The sequence below is a fragment of the Lichenostomus cassidix genome, chromosome 8, assembly GCF_008360975.1.
Source record: "Lichenostomus cassidix isolate B80296 chromosome 8, HeHo_3.0, whole genome shotgun sequence".
Taxonomy (NCBI): Eukaryota; Metazoa; Chordata; class Aves; order Passeriformes; family Meliphagidae; genus Lichenostomus; species Lichenostomus cassidix.
Window position 1 is genome coordinate 27,190,266 of NC_139489.1, and position 25,921 is coordinate 27,216,186.

At 43.0% G+C, this 25,921-nt stretch overlaps 1 protein-coding gene and 1 long non-coding RNA gene across 5 annotated transcripts in view; one reads left to right on the forward strand and one right to left on the reverse strand.

Moving 5' to 3' along the window:
• Positions 1-25,921, reverse strand: part of RABGAP1L (RAB GTPase activating protein 1 like) — a 214,745-nt gene that overhangs the window by 11,718 nt on the left and 177,106 nt on the right. For all 3 annotated transcript variants that reach the window (XM_085068653.1, XM_085068654.1, XM_085068652.1), the window contains exon 20: positions 3,144-3,236. In XM_085068653.1, coding sequence (XP_084924779.1) covers positions 3,144-3,236 — 93 coding nt within the window. The remainder of the gene's footprint in view (positions 1-3,143; positions 3,237-25,921) is intronic.
• Positions 21,542-23,553, forward strand: LOC146434202 (uncharacterized). 2 transcript variants are annotated; one of them, XR_014853860.1, is made up of 4 exons: positions 21,542-21,803; positions 21,984-22,039; positions 23,090-23,206; positions 23,319-23,553. It is a non-coding gene; the product is annotated as an uncharacterized LOC146434202 (long non-coding RNA). The 2 variants fall into 2 exon arrangements; XR_014853859.1 differs by having other exon boundaries at positions 21,542-22,039.

Sequence of the window (25,921 nt, forward strand, 5' to 3'; positions counted from 1 at the left end):
ACACAAGTCATGATTTTCCTCATGATGGTTAACATTCAGTTGCCATGACTGAATAAAAATGATCACTGTATTAATTTTTGTTTCCCCTTCAAACACAGAGAAGGCTATTATGTCCAAAGTACACATTTATTCACACAACTTCTCCACTGCACAAAGAGGAGAGATCACATAGGAAAAGGTGGAACAGAACAGCAGTGTCTACTTGCAAAACTCCATCTCTTCTTTGTACAACTATATCCTCTTTATTTTAAATCAACTCCCAAGCTCATTGCTGAGAATTTCTCATTAAGTCAACCCAAATCCTGTTACATGAGGTGTTCTCTAACACAGAAATAAAACTCCATAATATTTAGAAAAATATCTATCTGAACTATATTACTGGTTTTTTTTCTGCACATAGAACTCACTTTTCTTCCGGGCTTCTATAGGCAATTTGTAATTTACTTTAACTAAAAATATTGAAATTTGGTGACAAACAGCAACTTAGAACATATTTCACTTTTGCATCTTTTAAAATTGGACAAAAGTGTGATAATTTGTTATAAGCAATGGAAAATAAAGTGCAAACTTGTCCAGAAAAACTTGTACTTTTCCTAAATAATACTTATTAATACAGAATGAAACAAACATCAAAAACAATGGCACTCTTTAATACTGTTCCCTTGGTAAGTCAAATCACAACATGTAATATAGGTGCTGGGCAGGAACTCCTGTGTGTTTATCACAGCTCATGGGAGCACATGAATTTAACCTGCCAGGCAAACACAACAGGTTACTGGGCCAGACACTGCAAAACCTGCCCATCTCCCTTTCCCTCAAGGGACCATCAAGGCATTTCCTCTGAGGGCTGTGGCACAGCAAAGTGTCTTACTCAGACATCCTTCATTGCTGCAGCTCACAAGTGTCTGTGGGCCTGACAAATTTCTGCTGGCAACAAAAACTCTAAAAACTACCAACAGATTGAAAGCTCTTTTCCTTCTTGACCCATATGAGGAACATTCTGCAGGGATCTCTACACCAGTGATCTCATTCAAGAAACATCCCCTTCCTAGGCAAACCAAAACCTCACTTGTTTTGGAAGAGAAACTGTAAAAATTACCACTTTTTAGGGCCGTGGGGCACAGCCCACAGAGCAGGAGGTGACAGCAGTGCTGTGCTTGGAGGCAAGGCTGGCTTTTGTCCTTTCCCAAGCCAAGCCTGGCTAGCTGAAGCTCTGCACATGTGAAATGAAATGAATCTCTGACCACACCGGCTGCAGAGTGCTCACCTAAAGCACAAGCAAAATCAAGGGTGGCTCTCCACGTGCTGCCCAAGAGGGTCCACACAGCTGACATTTTCTTGCTGCCCCTTGGAAACACCCCTGAAATGTCAATTCCTACCAACCTCAATCTCACATATCAATAAAATCTAACAGGCAAAACAAGGAACAAAGAACACTTACAAGCATTTTTTCATGACATCAACTGAAGAAAGCATCCAAACTTTGAAGATAATGTGGAACTAACCTGTTACAGGGACTCTCTAATCACATCCTTAAGAGGATCAGACCCAATCCAGCTTAATAAAAAAATCCACTGTGAGTTTCAGAAGCGCAAGCCAAAACTCCAGGCTGTGATCATGACTGTGACAGTGACTCACATCAACAATAGCCCAAGAGTCACTTTCTATATCCTCATTTGCAGCTTGGGATAAAGTTCTTCACTGTTCACTGACCAGGATTAGCTAGTTATTATGCTTCCACCAAGCTTTGAATAACCCTTTTTTTGTTTTTTAAGCATTATTTCAATTCCACAGTACTATAAGTGAACCACGAGAAAAATACTTAAAAGTTAATCAGCAGCAAGTTGTGTTTTTGTCTAAATAGGTCATGCTTGCTATTGGTTCTTGGCTGCTATAGAACTCGAAAGTCTCACAAACAATAAAATCTACACCCTTTGACAGCAAAAAACCTACACTAAAAATATAAATTTCTCAAAGAGAAATGCTTTAAAAAAAAAAAGAAAAAAAGAGTCAGTTTGACTTTATACCTGTAAGTCTACTTTGTCACATTTATGAATTAAGGCACACTGTCTTGCTAGAGATTTCCATACTTTTGTTTTCTGAACGTGGTGCACTTTTCCTATATTCACAGACCATGTAAAACCTGGTGCACTCTGTGTGACAATTCACCACTCTGCACTCCTGGTAGACTCTGTACCAACCACAATGTCACTTAACATATGAAGGCTCAATGAAGAACAGCAGGAAAACAGTACGAGAGTAAGAAATGTCAGTTCCCAGCTATCCTGGGCAGTGGGCAGTAAAGTGCTTCATCTCTGGCAGCTTCACCTAGAGAAAACTGAATTGTTCAAAACAGAGTCAGGAACAACCGGATCCTGAACACTCAGTAAAGTCTGTGCCCAGAGGCAGAGCCTCTAGCACACAGAATCCATGGCAACAGAACGTAGTTGTGACAATGAAAGCAAATACATTGTAAAGATAAGCAAAGCTGACCCAAAATTGTTCTTTTCTGGTAAACTATCAAGCTATCATATGAACAACTGAACCTTACTTCTCTGCTTCTTTAGAGCAGAATACCCATCACTATTAATTCTATTGCAGTAGTACCTCAGGACAGCTCTGGGTCCCACCGTAATAGGTATTATCTTAACAAAAAATTACTAACACTTGGTATAAACAGGAATGAGTAACAATGATTGTATCAGCCAAGGAAGAGTTCATCTTCCAAAGTCTCTGTGGATGCCACTGCACACAGCTTACGCTAGAACAATGTGTATTTTCTCCTTTTTGTGTCTGTAGCTGAGAATCACCCTTTATTTCTGCGTCTCGTGAAGATCTCCCGTAAAAGTGCAACAGCAGGAGAGTTACCTACAAACATATAAACTGAAAGAAGAAAAATATTATATGTGGCTACTTGCAGATGCCTAAAGAGTTACAAACTGTGATTGAAATATTCTTGGAAAAAAGACTAAGTCCAACTGTTCAAAGTGCTTATTCAAGAAAGGGGATGAGTTTTGCCTGGCATTTCACTTCCTTAAGGTCTGCACTGGCATATCCCAGGGAGGTGAGCATGGTACACACACCTCTGCTAACTCCCTGTGGGACTCACCAATGGAACAAATTGCCATACAGCATCTCCCTACCTTATATCTGTCCATAGGATCTTCCTGCTGCAGCTGGCTCTCTCGCATGGTTTGGTACTCTCTCTCATATTTCTTCAGCTTTTTCGTTGGCACCTGTGGAGCAGATTTGGGAAACATGCATTTAAGGATTAGAGGAACACCAGCAAAGCTGACTGAAAGCTCTCCCTACAAACAGGAAACTGAGGAAGTGCTGGAAAGCTGCTGCTGAATACTCTCCCCACTGTCCCCCCTTCCCTACCCATCAAGCCATGTCAAACACTTATCAATACAGCTCACATCGACAGAAATCTTTCTGTGCCCACTGCTGCTAATTATTCAACATTTAAAGGGAAACAAAAGTGAAATAGAGACATTTTAATAAGACTAACAAGAAGAGAAAAAGCACAAACAATTGGGAGAACAGAAAAGAGGAACACACACTTTGATATGTATGATTCACCCAAAAAATGCTTTAGCAAGACTACTGCACAAAGTGAGATGAGAACAAAGGAGTGCTCAGACAAAAGGACTGGACAATTCCCTGGGGGAGATCCAAGTAATGGTTTTTATTGCTGAGAGTGTATTAATGCCTAAATTACAGCCTGTGACCAATGCCCTCATGAAGTCTGGCATCAGAGCCCTCCCAGGCACAGGTGGAGATGCTGCAGTGCAAGAGAACAGTGAGGTGGCTCAGAGAAATCACAAACAAATTTGGTAAACAGCCACACAGAAAGGTCAAAACCCAGGCTGCTTGATCCTGGGAATGCTTCCACTTCCAACACTGACCAGAAGAAACCTGTGTTCTTTCAAACAAAGCATGGGGAGCCTCTCCTTTCCCTTTACCTTCTGGTTGGATATGCAGTGCTCCCATGTCTCCCTGGAGACCTTCGACAGCATTACTCAGGTCACCTACCGGCAGCTGGAGAGATCCCTAACACCATGAACTGTCATGGCTATAAACACAGGCTTTCCCTGGATCTCTCATGCAGATATTCCTATTGCCCATATTGATCATGTTTAGCTGCCTCCTGCTGTGAGGACATGCCACTGTCCCCTTGCCTTAGGGCAAAAAACTACTGCCAGTGAGCAGAAATATGAGTTTCTGTGTGGTTTTGTTGTTGTTTTCTCTTTGCTGCTTTTCAGCCCAATACCTCTTTGCTCTGCAGAACAAGAAAGGACCAAGCAAGTGCTCAATGTTGCTGCAGAAAAAGGTGCTAGTAGCAAACATGAAATCCAAGATTTGCAAAGCATTAATAAAGGTAGCACCAATTCTCACAATTACTGATGGAATTTGAAAGCAACCTCCTTAAAGCAAACAAAGAGAAAAGTGTAAAGATAAAAACATGAAGTACATTGGGCAAACATACAAGACAATTTCACTTTGATGACACTCAATAGAGCAAAACACCATGGAATGAAAATCACTAAAGTCAGAGATGCCTTTATACATTTCAACTGAACAATCCTCCAAACACAAACCCAGCCAGATTTGTCTTGGCTGCAGCCTGAAACTGCTGAGGCTACTTAATAGTCATAGGAAGTAGTACCTAAATAAAGTGAAAGTCTATCTTAAAGGGCTGGGGGGGAATTCCTACTAGAAACCAGTTCATACTAATGCACTTACCTCATAAAATAGAAACTGGAGCAGGTATGCCCAGCAACTTTGGCAGTTTACACTTCACTGTTACTGTCTATTCAGCCACATTTCTCAAAGGAATTTGATAATTTATTACAGCACATTCTTTTTCTGAGTATACACTAATAAATGGAAAAAAAATTAAAATCCCATTTCCATATTTCCCAATTTAATTCCCTGGAACAGTTTGTGAATTCAGCAAGGGATCTCTCAATAAGCATTTTCATAAGTAAGTTCAAAGTGCTTGCTATGCTTCAGTCTTCATGGACTGAACCTGAACAAAGCACTCATAAATTCTTTGTAAAAGCTTCTGCAATATTGATTTCTTTTATCTTTCTTTAGCACCATGGGGTATATTAGCTTCAACTGATGGTTATCAAATCTAGGAGACTCTTATGGTTTATAAACATTCCTCATCACTGTTTATCTTGGTATCTTATCTCATTGAGCTGTTGTATTTTATCGTCTTCAAATATAAAATCATGTTACAAGTAGTTGTATGCAGGGAAAAACCATGCAGAGCATCTTAACAAAACATCCACACAGAAGAACTGAACAAGCAAAACCTCTTTCTGAAAAAACCCAGTGGCACCAAGTGCTTGAAGGACTCACTGCAGTGAGGTGATACACAGAAGGTGAGAAACAAAAACCCTTTGGTTTTAGTTGCCCCCTGTTCAGACACGGCTGGAAAGATTTGCTTCAGTTCCTCAAGCAATCCTGGGCATGGACAGTGTACTGATCATCAGCATCCGCTCGGCTTCAGAAGACCTTTCCCTCATTCCGTGATTTCTTTAGCTGTTTCCAGGCAGCTCAGCCTGACCTTGCTGGATTCATAAATCACACTCTGACTCCTTCCTCCCAAATGCTTTATTGCTCTAATGCAGCCTGAGCACTCAGACAACAAGGCAGTTATCGTTATGTTCATTTGACAGCCGAGGAAATGGAAGCAGAGATGTAAAGTGATTTCCTGAACACACTGCAGACAGCCAGAGGCTGAAATAGCCTCTGTGAATAGTGAAATCCTATTACCTGATTTTGGATTTCCAGCACCACCACAATGAGCCACAATTTCCACCACAATTTCCAGCACCACCAGACTGAGCAGAGGATCTCTTTCCCAGCTTCCCACTTCTTTTCTGTATCTAGCAATGCATAAACGCTCCAAAAATACATTGTCCCACTACACTAACAATGTAGCCAGTATTCTCTAATCTCCTCACTCTTAACATTTTGTCCTCTCTAGTTCTTGCCTCAATGCAGAAGAAAAAATAAAAAAAAAAGAGAAAAAAGCCAATGAAGAAAGGAAAGCACTGGACACTTTCTCATTCTTTGAAGCAGGTGACATAACTTTCTGATTCACTGGCGATGGATTTGCTTGGTAATTTCAAGCTGAGGTGAGGGTCCTGCACCCCTCCAAAGGCCAGACTCCCCAGCTTGCTTTGAGCAAGCCCTGACAATGACCACAGCCATGGGTGCAGCCCAGCCTCTGCTTTATCCTTCCACCACACACCTGACAGCTGTCAGCCCCAGCATAAACCCCAGACTCTTCCCGCTGCTGCAAAGCAGGACTGTTTCCAAGCACAGGTGATGCCTGGGAGCCTGGCTCAGGAATGCTGGGACCAACTCAGCCCCTGGTGACAGTCAGAAGTACCAGCAGCAAGAGGCTCTCACAAAATCGTACTACAAGTGCCCCCTTGAGGAGGTGGGAGTTACGCTTGTGTGTACTTCATTTTCTTCACATAGTGATTTAAAACAGGATCAGAAGCAATTTCAAAACGAGGTTTGGTTCTGTGAGTGTCAGATAAAGCCTGTGAGCTTTAAACAGAACCTCAGCAGATTAGCAATAAAAAAATCCCAATCACACACATCTTAGTTCACACTCAAAACGTTACCAATTCATACCAGTTAATTAATATTTTAAATACAGCTACATCAGGTTCAAGGAAGGAAGCAGTTATATTTTAAGGAATATAGCTCTATTTAAACACTTCATTAAGCCAAATGAAGGCTTCAATGCAACAAAATTAGATGAAAAAACTGACTCAGTGCTACTGGTCTGTGCAGTCATTGCTGTGGGCAACTTTATCATCCTTTCCTTAAAATGTGGTTGGCCAAAAGCAACGAGGAAGTATCCTGCCATCTCTGTCTAGGAATCAGGCTCAGAAGTAGATAAGCCATTTGTTTTTCTCCTGGGAGAAGGCGGTAATGGAAAACAAAAAACAAACCCCACAGTATCATATTGACACAAGAGATCTGTCTCCTGGATTAGAATTTAAAGGGGGAGAATGGGATGTTGTATTTAGCTATTACGCAGTATAATCTGAACATCTGTACCCCAATGAGATCTTAGCCACAAGCATGAAACCTTAAAGGGAAAATTGTAATTTCTCACAAAACTCTATTTGGGATCAGTATTCTCCAGAGAAGAAAACAGGCTGCATTCATTTGTAAAAACTTAATGTAGGACTGCCATCAACTGCCTAAAGGAAATTCCAGGCTGGAGCACAGCTTGGAATCAAGTGGAAGGAAGAGCCCTCCTGCAGTGTTTTCACTGTGCTATAGTATCCCATTCAGGACCCACACATCCTCCCTTCAACCCCACACCATCCAGCACCATCTGATCCCTGGTAAAGCTCATCCAGCACCATCTGATCCCTGGTTTTGGGGCACAATAACAGCCCAGACTGTCAGATGCTATTTTACCATCTAAGCTGGAAGGAATGTTCCCTGAAATTCTTGGAAACGTGCATGGTGTTGGAGTGATCTGCTATGCATGCCTGAATGTCTGCTGCAGAACAGCATCCCTCCACCTCCTGTTTGGAAACAGAGCTGAGAAAAATGCTCTTTTTACATCAGCAAAGCAGCTCCTCCCCAGCACACCTGAGTAGTCCTTCCATGCCAGGGAAGATTTTTCTGCCTGCTGCAAGTCACCTCCTTGTGAGCTCTGTATGTTTAAGAATTCCTGAAGAGTCTTCAGGATAACAGAAAGCCAACCTGAAAGCCAGCTAAAGGCAAAGGAAACCAGCGTTGCCATGTGTTTTGTTTAATTTCTCCACATTAATGCATTATCAAAATGTCTCAATTGCAATTGGTACATTCAAAGGAATTCATAAAAACGAGAGAGGCAGGTTGCAAAATGTAAGAGCACCTGCACGATTTCCTGTGATTCAAATCAGCAGCAGCAGAGTCAGTGATGCTGGATCATTTCCAACACCAGATCCTTCTGTCAGATTTTAATCTCTGTGATGTATTTCCATTCATGTAAACCCACTCAACCAGGTATAGCCCATTATTCTTCCACAGCCCTGCTGTTTAAAGATCTGCTTAGCCAGGCTCAGTTAGCGAAATATTTAACTAAGAGTAAGCTGAGACAGAGAGATGTTCAATAAGCCCCATTGTACAGCGATCCTGCAGCAACACAGGAAAAGAGAATGGAATTTGGATTCCCTGAACTGTGACTCTAAACACCAATGTGTACATTTTTTATCCTGAACACAGTGTTTGTGTTTCAGAGGCTGCAGGCTACATCTAAGTAAAAGGGTCAAGGAAAGGATGTTCTGCCTGTGGCAGATGTTTTTCAGAACCCCACAATGTCTATCTGCATTCCAAAATTCATTTTCACTTTGGCATATGGAACGTTTATTATCCACTTCAATTCTCTTTGTTTCATTAAAGAAGAGACACCCTCAGTGGCTGAAAAGCAGTGCTTGGAAATGGCTGATTATTTTCTGTACTAGCAGCTCCCCCAGACACAAGTGCTTCCTTCTCCTGCCCAGGAAGGGCTGCAGCAGTGACACACCAGGAAAGGAACAGCTAGATCCACTGCCAGCCAGCACATGTTTTGCATTTCAATGGCTCTGGTCAACAGCAATACTGTGGTGAAGGACATCAGCAACATTCTAGATGGAAAATATCTGCTCACAGGTGATTTTTATAATCTGACCTAACTTCAAGAATGCCTGAACAAGAAGACTTCTGCTCCCAAGGACTATCTAGGCTAAATGGAACTGCCTGTATTTGCCACAGCCACAATGAGGGTTGGGTAACTGGGAGAGTGACACTGCCCAGCCATGTGAGACAAGGCCCTGCTTTGGGTAACACAATTCCTATGAGCAGCAGCTGTTTTTCCAGCACAGAATTTATTGATCAGTTTGTACCTCATAAACACACCAGCTCCAAGTGATTCTGTGTCTTACATACACATCCCTTTAGATACACAGCATTTGACGCTGAACGTTTTACGTCTCCTCGGTGACTATGCAAAATCCAACTCTCAGTGCTCCCCCACTACAGGTACCTAATTCATTCTGATTAAGGTCTAACCCATGTCCACAACAATGCCAGAGCTTTGGTCGTATTTCTCAGCAAGAGAAAAGAAGGGTAAGCAGGAGGAAACACACAGACATTCAGGAGAAAAAACCAAGTAATTTTTTGCATCACTTAGCAGGGAAACAGCCTCTTCCAGCGACACAGTGTTAGGGTTCACTTCCAACCTTGTTTATCCTGCAAACTAACACAGACATTTAGCACAACTGCCAACACAAGGCCAGCAACTTCTCGGTGCCAAGGTTCAAACTAGTGGTTTTACCAAAGCTGTAAAACCTGTCGTATTCAACATATTTAGCCCGCAGAATGCACAGCTTTCAGCTCAATACATTTTCTCAAACCTGCCACGAGACTAGCGAAACCTGTTGTCTGCAAGACTAGGTTCTGATTCTGCTGAATGATCACACCGAATGGTCACACTCTGTGTCCAGCACAAGATGAAAAATAGTCTACTTCCTGAGACAGAGGATGGGTGCTAGATCACAACTCTGTACCATATGCCCAGGTAATCAAAGAACCTTGCAGTATTCTTTGAACACACGTTCTATGTGTTAATATTACTTCAGATCAACTCTGAGTCACAGTATCAAAAAAATTCTCATTTGCACCTTTAAAGTCAGCATCAGGTTTCTCTGATGTGCGTGGAGGTCCTTGATGCTTAAACCTGTCATTACTTTTATCAATATTTCAAACCTACAACTTACTAAGAGCAATTACTTTCTAGTGCATTACTCCAATAGCAGAAAATAGATATTCTGTATTAAAGCTGAACCATTGTGGACCTGTTGGAGTGGGTCCAGGAGGCCGTGGAGATGGTCTGTGGGCTGGAGCACCTCTCCTATGAACACCAACTGTGAGAGCTGGGGTTGTTCAGTCTGGAGAAGAAAAGGGTCTGAGGAGACCTTAGCGCCCCCAGAGGGGCTCCAAGAGAGCTGGAGAAGGACTTTGGACAAGGAGGGAATGGTTTCACACTGACAGAGCACAGGGTTAGATTAGATATCAGGAAGAAATTCTTCCCTGGGAGGGTGGTGAGGTCCTGGCACAGGGTGCCCAGAGAAGCTGTGACTGCCCCTGGAATTGTGAAAAGTGTCCCTGCCCATCACAGGGAGGTGGAACTAGATAGTCATTTATGTCCCTTAAAACCTATGATTCTATGATTCTATAGTTACATTCAGAGCTCTACAATCTGCTTTGTTATATCCTATTCTTTTATCTATATTTCAGCACCTAACACAACTTCATTCTCTAAAAGTCTTGCCTTTTTTCTGCTTACCCAGCTCCATAAACAAAATTGCAAATACCCTAAAAAAAGCCACACATTAAAGGATCAGCATTTTGAAAATGCAACTAGGGCAGCGTCCAACTCCAAAGTATCAGCATGGCACAGCCTTTCAGTGCAACACCTAGTCCGTGCCATGCTCCGTTATCTCACTAATCCTTCATCTACTAAGAAGGTTCGCTCCTCACCTTGAATGAGGCTTCAGGTTTTGCCTTTTTTGCACCTTTCAGCCTCTGTGCCTGCAGAAGGCCTTGGCACAGGGCTGGCAGGGAGGTGAAGGAAGGGCAGCACAGTTTAAAAGCACTATTTGGCCATTGATGTGCTTCAAGCAGGTGCCTGAGAGTATCCATGGGGATGGCACTGCACAGCTGCACAGTCCATCAGCCCCCAGAGACACAAAGGAGCTCTACCAGTCCCCAAACCTGGACATACATGGCTGCTTTGTTGTTTTTTGGGGCTTTTTTTAAACTTTCTGCTGCTTTCCCTGCCCCAGCTATGGTCCCACCACCACCAGCAGCACTACCTATCACCACTACCATTTGCCATTTCTCCTGTGCACAGATCTGCACTCAGCCATCATGTTTAGCTGAGAGCCTGTCACCAATGGACTCCAGACCTGCTACTTTATCACCCAGCAGGGAAAATCCCAACAACACCTTAAGCACTGACAGAAGCAAGGAGTTGGTCAGGCAGGAGAGGCTGGAAACAAAAGATGAAACATGTCCATGCTGCCAGCCTCAGCAGAAAATCCAAGCTGCACCCACTGAAGGGAGCCCTGCAGGAGAAAGAACTCCCACAGAGAGAGAGCAGACACTTTCTTTGGGAAACACAGCCAGGTAATATTACCAGCAACATCTGGCTCCCATGGTTTTTACTCCCTGGTACCAGCAGCAGCAGAGAAGCAGCAAGCCATCTTTTTTTTCCTCTGAGCTCCGCCTCAGTGCTGTCTGTTCCTTGTTCCTCTGGCCATGGAAAGAATGAGAGCCTCAGTTCTGAGATAACTGCATTCCTGTTATCCTATTCCAGTGCTGCCTGACCTGCTCTGGAAGTTCAACCTCAGTGTGCACAAACTGTGTGCTCATTCCTGCCCATGCACTGTGGTATCCAAGGAAACAGACAAATAATACACAATATCTTACTTTATACCTTGATATCGTAACTTGGGATTACTTTGGCAACTCTGCCTTGAAGCAAAAGGACAACACTATACACACTCAGGAGCATTGCACTGGCACAGCTAACACACTGCTTGAAATCAAAGCATCTGGATTTTTCTATAAACCCACAGCTTTACAACATCAGCAACCAGCAAAACCAGCACTTCAGTCAACATAGGTGGCTGGTTTTTGGTGAGCTCATGTTTACACAGGTAGAAGGAAGCAATAAAGAAAAAAATGGATTACACTGTGCATGAAAGCACAAACCCAACAAGGTAAAACCCACTGAAATACATTTTCCAATCTCAGCACAAAAATACACAAAATTCTTCTGAGAACTGGGTTCAAAAAGAATGAAAATAGTTGTAGACATTGAAGACAGAGTATTTGTAACTAGCATTTACCTGCATCTTCTAGTAAATATGAAATTGGACTTCTATAAAGAGATAAACTGCCTTTTCATCTCATCTCAGCACTCCTTTCAAAGTCCATGAATGTACTTGCCATATATAACCAATAATGTCTAGAAACTTTTTTCATATTTCTTCTCCCAAATGGCTTTCTAATGATGACAGAAACAAGCTGAGTTTCTCAGGTGCCCAGAAACACTTGTATTGATTTTCCTGAAATTTTATTTAAGAAGAATATGAGGAAGCTTCAGAATATTGATGTCCTTCTTTTGAACAAGAAATTCTATTGCTATTTATAAAACGTGTATTTGAGATATCGCTTAAATAATTCTTTCTTGAGCCAATGACAATCAAAAGGCAGCGTGAAGAAATGCTTTTAGACATGGAGAGAAAATAACCAGAAAATAATACAGGTTATTAATTAGGAACAAATTAAACAGTATCTGAAACTTAATGAAGAAAAGAAGTTCAAATTCCTCTTTGAATTCCATCAGGCTGGATGGTATGCTAGAGGATATAGAAAAAAAAAGGATTTCTAAGTGTTACCCAAATGCATTAATAATTACAGCTCAAAATAATTATGATTCAGATATTATGAGTCATAATGGTCCAGAAAACAGCTCAACTCTAAGCAGCCTGCAGGTTTTTATGCAGGGCAGAAGTACTGCCAGAACTAGCAGAAGAGATCTCTGGTCCATTCATGGTTTTTTTTAGTAAATACTTAAAGCAGTAGAGATTCCCTTAGACCAAAACCCTGTATGGAAATAACATTTAAGCAGCACAGATCAACCCATCTGGATGACTTTGGCTAGTGAGCTGAAACCAAGAACCAACATAAACGCCCTGCAGAGCTGATAAGGATCTGGCTGATGAACTGGTTCCACACCAACATCATTTTTATAAACTGTACGTCCCATTTTACTCCTTATCTACAGATCTGACTGATAGAAGTAATTTCACAGTTGTAAAGAGTCTTCTCTAGCACTGGCTTCACTGCCACATGAGGGATTTATTTTCTTAAAACCCAGACCCGCCAAGGAGTATCCAACAACCATAAAGCATGAATTCAAAAGCTCAGGAAATGGGTCAAAAAGCCATTGTGAAAGGGAATCATTATTCAGTGACATCTTTCATTTTTTATTCAGTGACATTCTGGGTCTCTTCTGGGACTCATCAAAGATCCAGCACTATCAAACACTACATCAGTGGCCTGGAAATGAAAGATACAATCCAGCTAACAGAATCTGTGGATGACACATGGACAGAAAGAACAGTGCAGAACAAGAAGAACCAGAAACCGCACAGGTACATTCAAATTCCTGGAAATAGCTTCCTCAGCTGAAGCACACCACTGTGCTGACTCCAGAACACATCCACAGGACTTTACTACAGCAGGGAGCAGTAGTCCTCCAGCTGAGATGGAATCCCATGAGGAGATGGGATCAGTCCCAAGAAAGTACCATTTGGACTCTTGCTTGCAAAAGTTTCGAAACCCTTCTGCTCTCTGGGAAGGAGAGAGGATGAGGTGATGGGAGGCACATGCTGGAAAAGCAGCCTGCCATCAGCTGGGCAAGACCTAGCTCTTCCTCCTCCACAGCCCTCTCCCTCTTGCCTCACTGTTTGGTGGCAAGCTGACCAAAATAATCCCGCAAAAATATTTCAATTTAATTGTTTTTGAAAATGCTCATTGCATCAATACCAGCTCAGCCCCACAAGCAGCTGCATTGGCAACACTCAGGAGGACAGAGAGTGGTGTGGGACTGGGAATAAACACTGCTAGAGAGAGAGAAGGGCAGGAGCTAACAAACCACCTTAGTGCCAAAAATGTAACTCTACTGTCAGAGTCAGGCTGCAGCAGAAAGGCCAATGTGAGCCCTGGGATGCACAAGGATAGGAAAAAGGAAGCTGACCAGGGAAGGTCCACCCTGGATTGCCACTGAGACCAATACTGTAATACTGCATCTTGTCCTGAGAGAGGTAGTTGGGGAAAAAAGCTGAAGAGGATGTGGAGCAGAGCCCCTGAACTGTTTGGGCAGAGTGTAAATGCCTTGCAGCAAGTGGTGTAAGAGCTCAGGATTCTCAGCACAAGGAGCTGCTCCAAACACAAGGCAAGAGGATCTTCCCACAGAGGAGAGAGGGACAGAGGTGAGAAAGCTCCTTGAGACAGCCTGGAAGCAGGATCCCTCCTTCTATTGGGAAGGGTTCAGATCAGGATTGTATCTGTGAAAAGAGCCAATTCCCATAATACTGACCACCCAAACTTCCTTCTTCCTCCTCTGGCAGCAGCTCCAACTATAAGATGTGAGGCAAAGACTGGCTTCAAATGCTCAAGTGCTGCCAGCTCCTCTGTACTGCAAGATTCCACACAGGCAAAATTAGACATTCAAGGAAAAACTGAGACTGGAAGGGGCACATGGACCAAGCTCCTGCTCAGGCAGGGGCAGCTTTAGAGTCAGAGCATGCTGCATGCTGCTCCTGAAAGCCTCCAAGGAAGGAGATGCCAGGGTCTCCCTGGACAGAACTTTCCCTTGGGCTGAGCCAGAACTGACTCTGCTGCAAATCATGACCATTTGTCATAATGCCATGTCCTGTCACTGGGTGCCTCAGAGTTTGGCTCCCTGCTTTCTAAAACCTTCTTTTAGGTGGCAGGAGCCTGCAGTTAGATCCCTCCTGAGCTTTCTCCTGTGGCTAAGATACCCCAATTCTCCCATCCTTCCCCCGTGCAGTCACACCCTGCCCTCCCATTAGTCTTCTGCTGCCTCTGAATATCCCTGGTCTCCATAGGGGCTCAGAACTGGATTCAGGGAGTGAGATACATTTCCCCTGACACCTGTCTGTGCCAGCCTTGGGCACTGCAGGGCAGAGTTTATCCACCACAACTCCCAGCTTGCACTCATGCTGTCCAGACATTTAGTCCCCATCCTGCACAGATTATGGAGTTTATCCTACTCAGGATTTTGCATTTGCCTTTGCACTTGCTGTACCTCAGCAAGCTGCTCTCAGCCCAGCCCTTACCCCCCAGTTTCTGCCTGCTGTACAACAGGGTGGATTCTCTGCTGGTGTTTGGGCCTGAAGATGTTAAACACCCTCAGCCCAACTATTGTTCAGCTACCTGCCAGTTAGACTTCAACCCATGGATGACAATGTCCTGCATTTCTCCCCAGACTCCCAGGATTTTCACCTACTTTGCAGTTCACCCATCCTCTCTAAACCTCCTCAGTTCAGCTTCGATGAGAAGCTGAGAACTTAAAAATCCCTTTGGCAGAGTCTGCCAGTGTGTAACTGCAAATTCTTTCTATGAAATGGCTGATAATTCCCCCAAATAGAGAGCTAAATACAGCAAGGCAGGCAGGAAAATGGAAATACAATGAAGCTTTCCAGAAGAACGTCCTTCAGCTCTGGATTAAGAGGATTATATCACTTAGAATAGCATTTCTATAACCCCTTGAGTCCAAGTTTTCTGCAGATAATCTGAGAATTGAAATTCCTCAGAGTAAAGCTGCTCAATTCTTGCACAAACTACACAGCAGTCCACTTATCTATGCTGCTCTCCATGTCTGTGCAAAGTAGCTTGAAATTCTGAAAGCAAGACCACACAGCAAAACAACTGCATGTCGTGGTCACACTGCAATATGACTAATTTTATTAAAATATATTTTGGGGGATTGCTACTACACAGTGTTGCTTTGAAGCATATTTAACAAAACCATATCTCAAATCATCCACATCCTGTTTAATTTTTTATGAGCATCAAAGCATCATTATAAAAACACTGCCGTGCTTTCCAGTGAAAAAAATACAGCTAGAAGTGATGGAACACTAAAAACCAGCTAGAAGTGGAAAACAGCAGGTAATTCTGACTGTGCCAAAGCAGTTCATACCTGTGTGGCACTGGACATGTCAGAAGGTCACTCAGGGCTGGCCTGAAGCACAAGGAACCTGCAGAGCTGTCACCTGGCCTGGTTTGGTTTTGGTATTTACCCTTTGTCACCTCACATCATAACTCCTGTGCACCCCAGCCCACTGCATAACCCAAAGTAACCCAATGAGCTACTTGTAATGCCACAAACCTTCCAACAAGGCCATTCCAGCAACAGAATAAAAGTCTTTACAGGATATTTTTTTAAACTATTCCCTGAAACCTGAGCAGCGTAATAGAAAAGCCTTTCAAAATAACTGAAACTGGATTTTGCAAACGCAACAGATGAATCCCAGATTGCAACATAGCTGTGCTATTAATATGACCTCTCAGAATAAACAAAGCAGCACGTCCCTTTATGCACAGTACATACCTTTGGCAAGCTAGTGAAATGAAAATGACAGAACCAACATGATTTGCCCCAACTTATCCCAACTGTCAGCTTGTCCTGCAGTTAAACATAGCAGCAGAGAACCCAAAGAAGCTTTTGAGACATCAGGTCCTATCCCTTCATAGTGCAGACTCCCATGAATTGCCTACTCCAATCATAATCCCAAGGAGAGCTTCATTTTAAACCTCTGCAGGTTGTTTGCGCCATTATTTGCTTAGTTAATTATTTGCTTAGTTAATATCCTTCAAAAAACAGTTTAAAAGCAGTTAGGTATTTTCCATGTAAACCCAGCAAAAAACGTATTTCTAAATTTCTTTACTAGTACATAATGCACTGAAACATGGAATCCTAAAATGGTTTGGGTCAGAAGGACCTTAAAGACCATCTTGTTTCAACCCTCTGCTGTGGGCAGGGACACCTTCCACTAGACCAGGCTGCTCTAAGCCCCATGTTAATACACAAGTATGTTAATACTCTTTGATTCCAGGGGAAAAAAAAAAAAAAAAAAAAAAGAGTTGATCAGAACAAACCCTTACACTAAAGTCAATTAGTTAGATCTTCTAAATAGAAGTAATAATGTACTTTTCCTCACAGAGTTGTTCTCTGTTTACTAGGAGATAGGTAGTTACTTCATAGAGAAAATGTTTTTCATCTTTTCGGAATGGCAGAAATCATGTGGCGATGCGATGTGGTGCTTTCCACACCAATTCCTCTCTCCTGGTTGCTCACAGCTGATCCAGAGGAATCTGGAGATCCACAATGCAGTTCCTGTTACTTGTGCTCTGCAGCTACCCAGACCTGCAGAGGCCATTGCTGAGCCCATCATGGGAAGGTTTAAACCTCCCAAAGGTTTCAAATACAAGGTAAGCCACCATGGAAGGTCTTCTTACCACAGGGATTTTAATTTAGCAACTGCAAGTGCTCTAGAACACAGCAGCTCAGGACAGGAGGCTCCCAGGAACACCCTCTGTTCATCATCCCTTGCTGAAAGAAACTCACCCTAAGACACTCCCAGAGCTGCCAGTACCTGGCTCCAGTTAATCCTATTGCAACACCACGTCCTGTCTGAAGGAGAGATACCACTCTGGCCTTCCAGGCACAGTAAGAAGTGCTGCCACAGCAATCAGCCAAGGCACAATGAGAGGAAAGGCTGTGGCTGGACAGTGAATTAAGGGATACCACATATTTAAAAATATCCAGCATGAGTACAGCGTGTGACCCCTGGTATGCTGCTTAACCAAAGCCCCAGCCAGGTCACATTAAAGCACAGCTCTGTCTAAACTGAATGTCCAGATTTGTTGTCTAACTGTTGTAATGGACCTTGAAAATTCTGGCCTACAAAAGGGCACAGACAGAGAAAAGCATCATAATAAAGGGGATTGGGCAGAATTCTAGTTTACAACCAGAGATTCAATGATCCTGTGGGAGATGCAGGAAATGAATTCATGCACCTGAGATCTCCTGAGTGTGGAGAGGCAGAAAAACCTGAGCATGAAATAAGCACAGAGGGGCTTTACACAAGATAACATAAAGCAATTTGCTTTTTTTGAGAATACTTTCCTTAGTCCCACCAGAGGAACTGGCTGGGTACAAACACACATGAGAGCTTCTTTGGGCTACTGAATAATTAGTTGATTTGTATTTAGCCTGAAATGCTAACTACATCGGCTTGCACATTAAGCTTAATACATATACATACATTTTTATTTTAAAACATTCCCTCTGACTGCTTCTAGGCAGCCTAGCTCCCACACGGGCTCAGCTGTAGGATCTGAGGGCAAAGATGAACTTTTCCACCAAATTTCAGAGCCTGCAGCTCCCTCCAAGCACTGGGATCTCCATGACAGAGGGAGATGACCGCACTCTACATGCTACTTACATGAAGAGATACGCTATTTATGAAGAAATAGCATATTTCATTCAACTAAAAGGCTTTCACAGATATTTATGCTGATTTCAAAACACAGAAAAGTGGAACATTACCACTGCCAAGGAGGGGACAGATTCCCTCAGATTTAGTGATTAAGGTACCTGCACCCCAGAACCAACTGTATCCCAACCTCTTGACTTACATTCTAAGAGTCTACAGCTGGATTGGTTTGCTCATTTATTGGCTTAATTATTATTTCAATTGTTTCAAAAATATTATTTAAACTATGATCCTACTGAGCAAATCACCTTCCTCTAAACTTAGCTGCCCAGAAAGAGATTTTAATCATGTCTTCTGAAATAAAGTATTTTCATTTTGTTGATGTGTGACAGCAAATTTCTGAAAAGGTAATAAAATAGAAACTAAACAATAAAAGAGAAACCGAAGAAGAAAAAAAGAGCAGTAAATAGTAAAGTTTTCAGCAGAAGGACTTAACTCCAGGACAGAGTATAACCATGAGCATTATTGGCAAAGGAGGAACACCTACCACAGCTTTGGGTTTGCTGACTGCCACCAGATTGGCCAGAACATCTTCGTCACGCAGCTGACCAAACACATGGGCATCGTAAGCCACCACGATGGAGATCTCTTCCATCATTTTGCCTTTTGTCAGGCTGCCCTTAGCTGAGCAGGTCGACAGTGCAAGGCTGAGCCTTGGCTCAGTTCCGTGTCAGTTGTTCACACCCACCTGAAGACGCTGATGGGGAAGGAGTGTCGTGAGAGAGAAAACATGAGCCAGCAAATCACCTCCCGTTTGGTTTTCCTCTCCAGGGTGCCTTTGCTATCATGGGAAGCACACACCTGCTCACACTCCCAACACCTGGCTGGCAACAGGCCTTTGCTGAAGTTTGGGGAAAGCCAGGGAACCTGTTTTAATTCTGGTATGAGGCCAAAGATGAAACAGCAGCAGATAGAACAGATTAGTATTAAATAAGAAAAGATCTGTCATAGCTCAACAGCAGCACTGAAATCACTGCTGTGCTTCTCTGGTTTGGTAGCAATTGTTCATTCCTTATATCCAGTTTTCTTCCATGAAAGCTGATATTCCTGTCAGCAGTCTTCCCTTCCAATGCACTGCTGCTTCTGGCTTATTTGTAAGTTCCCAGAGATCAGGGTAATGCTGATTTCTTTCAAGCATTCCTTGAAATTTCTGCAAGTTTCTAAATCTCACCTTTAAAGTCTTATAAAACACTCACTTTTGCTTTTCCACAGATCTGAACTGCACTCTGTGCCCTGCAGATACTTTGATTTTAGCAGGAAGATGATGGCATCAAGCACAACCTTCTAAAAAGTGTCCTTTAGCTTCCACATGTAATAGAGGGTAAAACAGCCGTGAAAAATGCAACAAGGATGTAAAGTCCTTTCTTGAATAAACTTGTACCTCCACAAGTGAAATGAAAATAATTTATGCAATTAAAACTTGCCACAGAAGAAGGTTTTTAACCTGAATCTGGTGCTGGTCTTCTTTTAGTTAAGAAGTAATATGTTATCTCTTGTCTATGAATCCTAAATAGCGGAGCAGCCTTCTAAATTGCTCCTGACTTTCCAGTTCATTTATCCTAACTTCTTTTATCTATCTGGTACAGAACAAAAACAGCACAAGGAAAAAATATGAAAAAAATAGTTAAGAATAAACACTCTGAAAACTACAAATGAAAATCTAGAAAACAATACAGGATTTGAGGAAAGAAGCAAATTATTCCAGAAGAAACTCCTTTCAGGACAATCCGGCAAGGTAAAACTCCATCCACTAAATTTTTATCTTCTCTGGAAGCCTTTTCTTCCTGGTGAAAAATCCTATCTGCTCAAGAAACAGAAATCAGTCCAGCCATCCATTTGTCTCCAAAAAGAGTCTGTGCTGTATGCAACAAATCCGGTAGAAATTTCCAGTGCAGGCTGGTGTAGCATATGGTTACACTGTCACGTTCCAGAATGAACAGACTCAGACCCACCTTGCTTTTCTTTTGCCTCTCCTCCTGGAGTATCTTTATCAAAGATTGCAGCCACTAAATAGCACCAGGTGCTATTTGCATTTGAATAGGAAACTTGAGCAACAGCTGTAGCGGCCAGGATTAAAACCCTAACATCTCTTCCACTTAAATAGTGGGGGGAAATTACATGTTATTGCTAGGAAACAGAGAGTTCTAATAGGCTTATGGCAAACAAAAAATGCAGCACTTGAGGTTAAACTCTTGTGACTAAAGCAGATTCTGATCATGCTTAACCCTTGCAGGACGAAGAAAGATATTTTTCCTTTGAAATGCACCTATAGTGCATTTTTTCCTTGTTTTTCTTCAAAGGCGAATTTTTTCCACTTAATTCCTGCAGTAGAAAGACTTCAGATTCCAGTCCAGCTAACGACAAGGCAGCTCTCCATATCACCTACACAAAATTCCTACCTGCTGTGTCAAACCCAGCTCAGGTTTTCTGAAGCCTTTAAATGCCACTTCCTCCTCACCTCCATTGCTGGGGGGGGGGGTTGATACCTTCTTGCAGAGCAAGTTCAAGAGCGTGGGGCTGCCAGTGGCTCCTCCCTGGCTGCTGACAAAGCCACCTGCTGCCACAGCTACAGTTCCTTCCCACTTCCCCTCCCACCCCACTGGCACCTGCTGCCAGGGCTCCCAACAGGGATTGGCATCACCTTGGAACAGTCAGGTAGCTGCAGGGGAGGGGGCAGGTGGTGCAAGAGCAAACACTGCCATGTTAATGAGACACCAATTTAATTCTGCAATAAGGGCAGGAGGTGGAGAATGCAAATTGTAAAACATACTCCACAGCTGCAGCTACTCAAACCCCTCCCCTCATTTAGCCAACAGGCATTTCCATGTAAAAGGAATTATGGACCAGAATGAATTTCTGGTCCATTTACCGTTTTCTTTTCCTCTTAAACAGAAAGATTACAATTATTTAACAGAACTATATCTGCGTATTATTGTATAATCGGTTCAATAATTCTCATACCTACTATGCAGAACAGAGGGTTTATAATTTTTTGGCATGTTCTAACTAGCAACTGGAAGAACTAATGGCTGATTTGTGACGTTGGCTGATGCATCTCTTTAAATAGGATGTTTTTCAGTTGTTTCAAGCTGATGGAGCTGAGCTGCCTGCAAATCCCTACGAATCTGCACTGTACATGCCTAGTAACAGCCTGTGCTATACCCTGAATCAGAACACAAAATTGTAACTACCAAGCCAGTTAAACTAAATATTTTGAGTTAAACTGACCGAAGCAAACACATCCACCCTGGCACACCAGCAGCCTGCTCACACCAGAGAAACTGGAAGGCAAAGGGCAAGCAGAGGTGCCCTTCACTACCTCCTCAGGCCACACTACACACTCCTCCCAGCCCTTTCATACAGAGCCTTCCCCTCTGCTGGGGTTTTTGGGGGCTGAAGTGATGAACAATCTACAAAAGACAGTAAAAGCCACGCAGAATGCTCATATTTCCTTAAAGCAAAGAGCGCTTCTCTGCCTGACGCCACATCTACCTTGCAGCAGCCTTCCTCAAAGAACAGGAACCCAGCCCCCTCCACGACATAGCTGTGAAAGCATACCTCTAAAGCAGGAATTTTTGGAGAAGCGGTGCCACCAAGCAGCCAGGAGACAGAGGAGAGCCAGCAGAAGGACAGGTGAGCTGCAGAAAGCTGTTAACTTATTAAGCCAAGTAGCCCTAATTGCAGTTGTTGGGATTTATATGCTGGTGGTTAATAGAGGTGAATGGAAAATTCCTGAATTGAGCAAACCAGCTTGCCTAGCAAAGCAAAATCCTGCTCACTCCAAAGATAAATTCATTCTCACTCCACCCCCAGGAATGTCTTGCTGCTATCTGACAGGGATAGGATCTTCTGACAGACTGGGAAGTGAGGTATGTGCAGCTCCTTGGTAAGCACTCCCTTCCTGCCACCAGCTCCAGGAACACAAAGGCCTTTTCTGTGATTTGCCTTTCATGCATTAATGAATCCGGGAAGATCACAGCCATCTTCAGAGAAGGAAACATAAAACTCCTTTCAGAGCACTCGGAATGGCATTTGGCAGTCCTCAAGATAAGTTTACGTGTCTTTTTCCCCCAGTGGGAATGAATAATGATAGTATCAGCTCTTCTTGTAATTCTGTACCCACTGCAAGGGCTTTTTCAGATGCAACCAGCAAGAGAAAACCAGCTGGTTACAAGTCAAACGCTGTGGATCACACACAGCTCTGTTCTCTCCTCACCCACAAAGGGCTTGCCAACCATCGGAGCGCAGCAGAAACTGGAACTCTGATCCAGTTTCAGACGCTTTTCTGGATTCCACGTGAGACTGGAATGTGAAGTCACCATGGCTTGCAGCAACGACCTGCACCACTCCAGAAATGCAGTTGCCAGGCTCTGAGTGAGTGACTGCTTCTCCCAAGATTTATTTTTATTATTTAAAATGTCAAATTAGCATGGCCTATTTTTTTTCCTGAAAGAAGTGGGTGTATGCACCTGTGTTTCTCCTAAAATAATCCTCCAAAATTGTGGTAAAAATCTGGGCTCGATGTACTTTAGCACATCCAGTTACAGGGGTAAATCCTTCCAGTTAGCTTGCTCCTGGCTTGAAAGCAGGCACGACTGTAAACTCATTTTTGCAGATTAAAGCCAGCAAAGCCATCCTGCTGGAGAGAGGGAATGTGCTCTCCCCATGGCGGCAGAGGTCAGCGTGGCTGGAATTGCTCAGGCATTCCTGACACACCGGTGATGCACTCCCCCTCAATGGAACTGTGTAGCTTGCCATAGACAAGAGGTGAGGACTTGAGAATCTTCATTTTATGGTGCCAAATACCCAAATTCCCTTCTCCCAGCCTCCCCAAATCTGCTGCATGCCACACAAAAAGCTCCTCATGCTTCCATGCAACAACCGCTGCACAAGGATTTTCTTCCACAATGTTCCTACAGATGATCTTTGAAGAAAAGAAGTAAAACTACTCATCAGCCTCACCCTAGAACTCCAAAGGCGGCAGAGCAGCTCAGCTAATCACTCCCCAGTCTGCTGAAGGTCACTCCCTGAGATCTGTAAGCACATTCTCGACTCACTCTGTTCTGTGTCTTTGCTCTGCTCCTCACTGAGGTGCCTATTAGCACTTGGAATTTTATGGGTTTGAGTCAAGTCTGCTCTTCATTTCAGGTTTTACATAACCTAGAACTACAGCTAAGTAAGGCATGCCCAAAATAAATCTGCCCATTTTGATTTCCAAAACCACACAAACACCAACAAGATGAAACAGCAGCACAGCTGGGCCACCAGCCTACAGGTACGTGCCGATTATTCAGCTCAGTCCATTCCAGATTACTTTGAAGCTTTTTAAATGAACTCATGAACCTCTTTGGATTTTTAATTTATTAAATTCACATTTTTACTTTATGTTTTCATTTGTCTTCCCTATCCTGCCACTATCATTTTCTAAGGGCAACAGAAGTTATTTCCTCTATCCAGCTAAGCTTCCTTCAGATGCGAATTGTCTGCCAGAAATATTTTGCTTCAAAAACTTCCTTCTTGCCAACTGAGAATCTGGGTTAGAGTTGTGATGATTTTTGGTGTGTTCATGTTTTTCCAGCAGCAAAGGCAGCACAGGACTCCAACCAAACAATCAGAGCATTTTATTGCTTGGCCCCATGAAGAGCTGTGGTGTGACACGTGACAGAGAACATGGAAAGAACCAGACATCCCTGAGCCAGTGTTGATATAAAGTAAAGGAATATTGAATCTTAGTGTGAGGTTTTGAAAATTCCAACCTTTGGCTGTTGAAAAAACAGATTCTACAGGATATTTGGGGCATATTTTGTATTTACCTATTATGACCAACTGAGCTGAGCATATTTCCTCTTTCCCCACCCTTTTATTTTGGCAAAATAGAGTATTTTTTTCGTGTTTGGAAAAGCAAGGGGTAGTACCAGTGAGCTCCCCAACAGGCAAACACTCCAGCCTAATGCCCTCTGAGTGGGCCAGGCTAGCTTGGACCAGAGAGAACACTACAGAAACCATGCAGAAGGAACAGGCAGAAATTCCTGATCTGCCCCAGAGCATAATTTCCTGAAAGACAGCAGCAGATCTGCCATCTGTCTTCTGTGTCACCCCTTCTATTTGGGGACCCTTTTTTATCTCCTTCCATTTCCATGGCAGCAGACATCCCCAAATGACAACTCCACAGCTCAGGGAGGCAGTGGCAGCTCCAGAGCAGGGCTGGGTAGCAGGGACCTTCCCACATCTGTCCCACAGCCATGGCCAGTGTCACCTGAACTGTGCCCTCCGAGCCAAATCACTACCAACAGGTCCCTCAACAAGGCTGCTAAATGGACAAACATTAACAACCTGTTTGCCATTACAAGTGTCTCTGAGATATATGTATTCTCTGGGGCTACTAATCTAACAACTGAATAATGCCTGTATGGCATTTAGACCACCCAAAAGTAATTTAGAGCTAAATTCTGTAATAAATGCAACATTACCTGTGAAATGTATTTTAAACCTGTTGTGTTTATCGCTTCACTTGGTACTGAAAAGAAAAAAAAGGGGTGAAGCATAACATCCAAGAAAATTAGCACAGGAGTTGCATAGAGATGCTTTGCAGTTACAATGATTTAGATGGATTTCTGGCCTGGTTTCAGTACAGGCTGATTCAGGGATTTCACCTGAACAGCCCTCTGTCTTTTCACTTACAGCAGATGACCAGCAAACAAAAGATGTTATTAACATTAATCAGCACATTAAATAGCAACATCAGTCACATGAAGAGACTCACAGAGGCCCAGGATTCTGCCCTTCTCATTCTAAACCCACACTTGACTTTCCTTTTCAAGGTAGATACATCTCTCCATAATTTTCATTCCCTACCCAAAGAGGGGTTAATGGCCTTTATCTGTGTTCCTAAGGAAGTCTAATTAAGGTAAAATTAATGGAAAATGCAACACTGTAAGGAGTACTGTTATTGATGCTGTCTGTCAAGTTTGCTCCAGCGCTGCACCAGCCATGCTGCACAGGGAGAGCTCAGTGACATGTTTACCTAGATGACCTGAAGTGCCCTGCATCCTGTCAGATTTTAGTATCTTTACTGACTATTACTTTACACTTGACCTTCAGCCTGGGACAAGAAGAAAGGGGAAAGAATAAAAGATGCCGTGAGAAATTCCTGTAGTGAAGTAACAGGAAGAGAAAGGCAGGAGCAGAAAACATCCTCTGCTCATCAAACCCACCACAACACCCTTGGCTGAGCTGGTACCTCATCAGCACCCTGACAGGAGCCTCATGGGAAAGGTGAGACACATCTAGATGTAAGCAGCACAACAGGAATTGTGTATTCCCAAAACAAAAAATAAATCTGCTGTACAATTGCTTGGAAGATGAGATAATGAGTAATGAGAACTGAAGCGATGTGGGTGAGCAGGAAATGGCACACAGTGTCAGCCAAACTGGGCTAAACCAGACAGACCAGTCCAGGCACCTTCCCTGAGGGTTAGTCAGTGTGATTGTGAGACACAGTCTAGACTGAGGCATGCCCAGTGACTGAAATGAGATCACTTCCTGCATTATACATTAAAAGTACAAACTACTGACACTTTCCAGGAGAGTGTGTGTCCCTCAATGCTGGAGTTAAAAATCAAGGCATGAACTTGAGGTCACAGGACTGAATGCAGCCCAAAAAAGTCCAGTGAACAGTGAACTTGCTGTTGGATATTGATACCAAAGCTGATAAACAGCTAACTGATACAGAGAAGGCATTTAACTCGAGA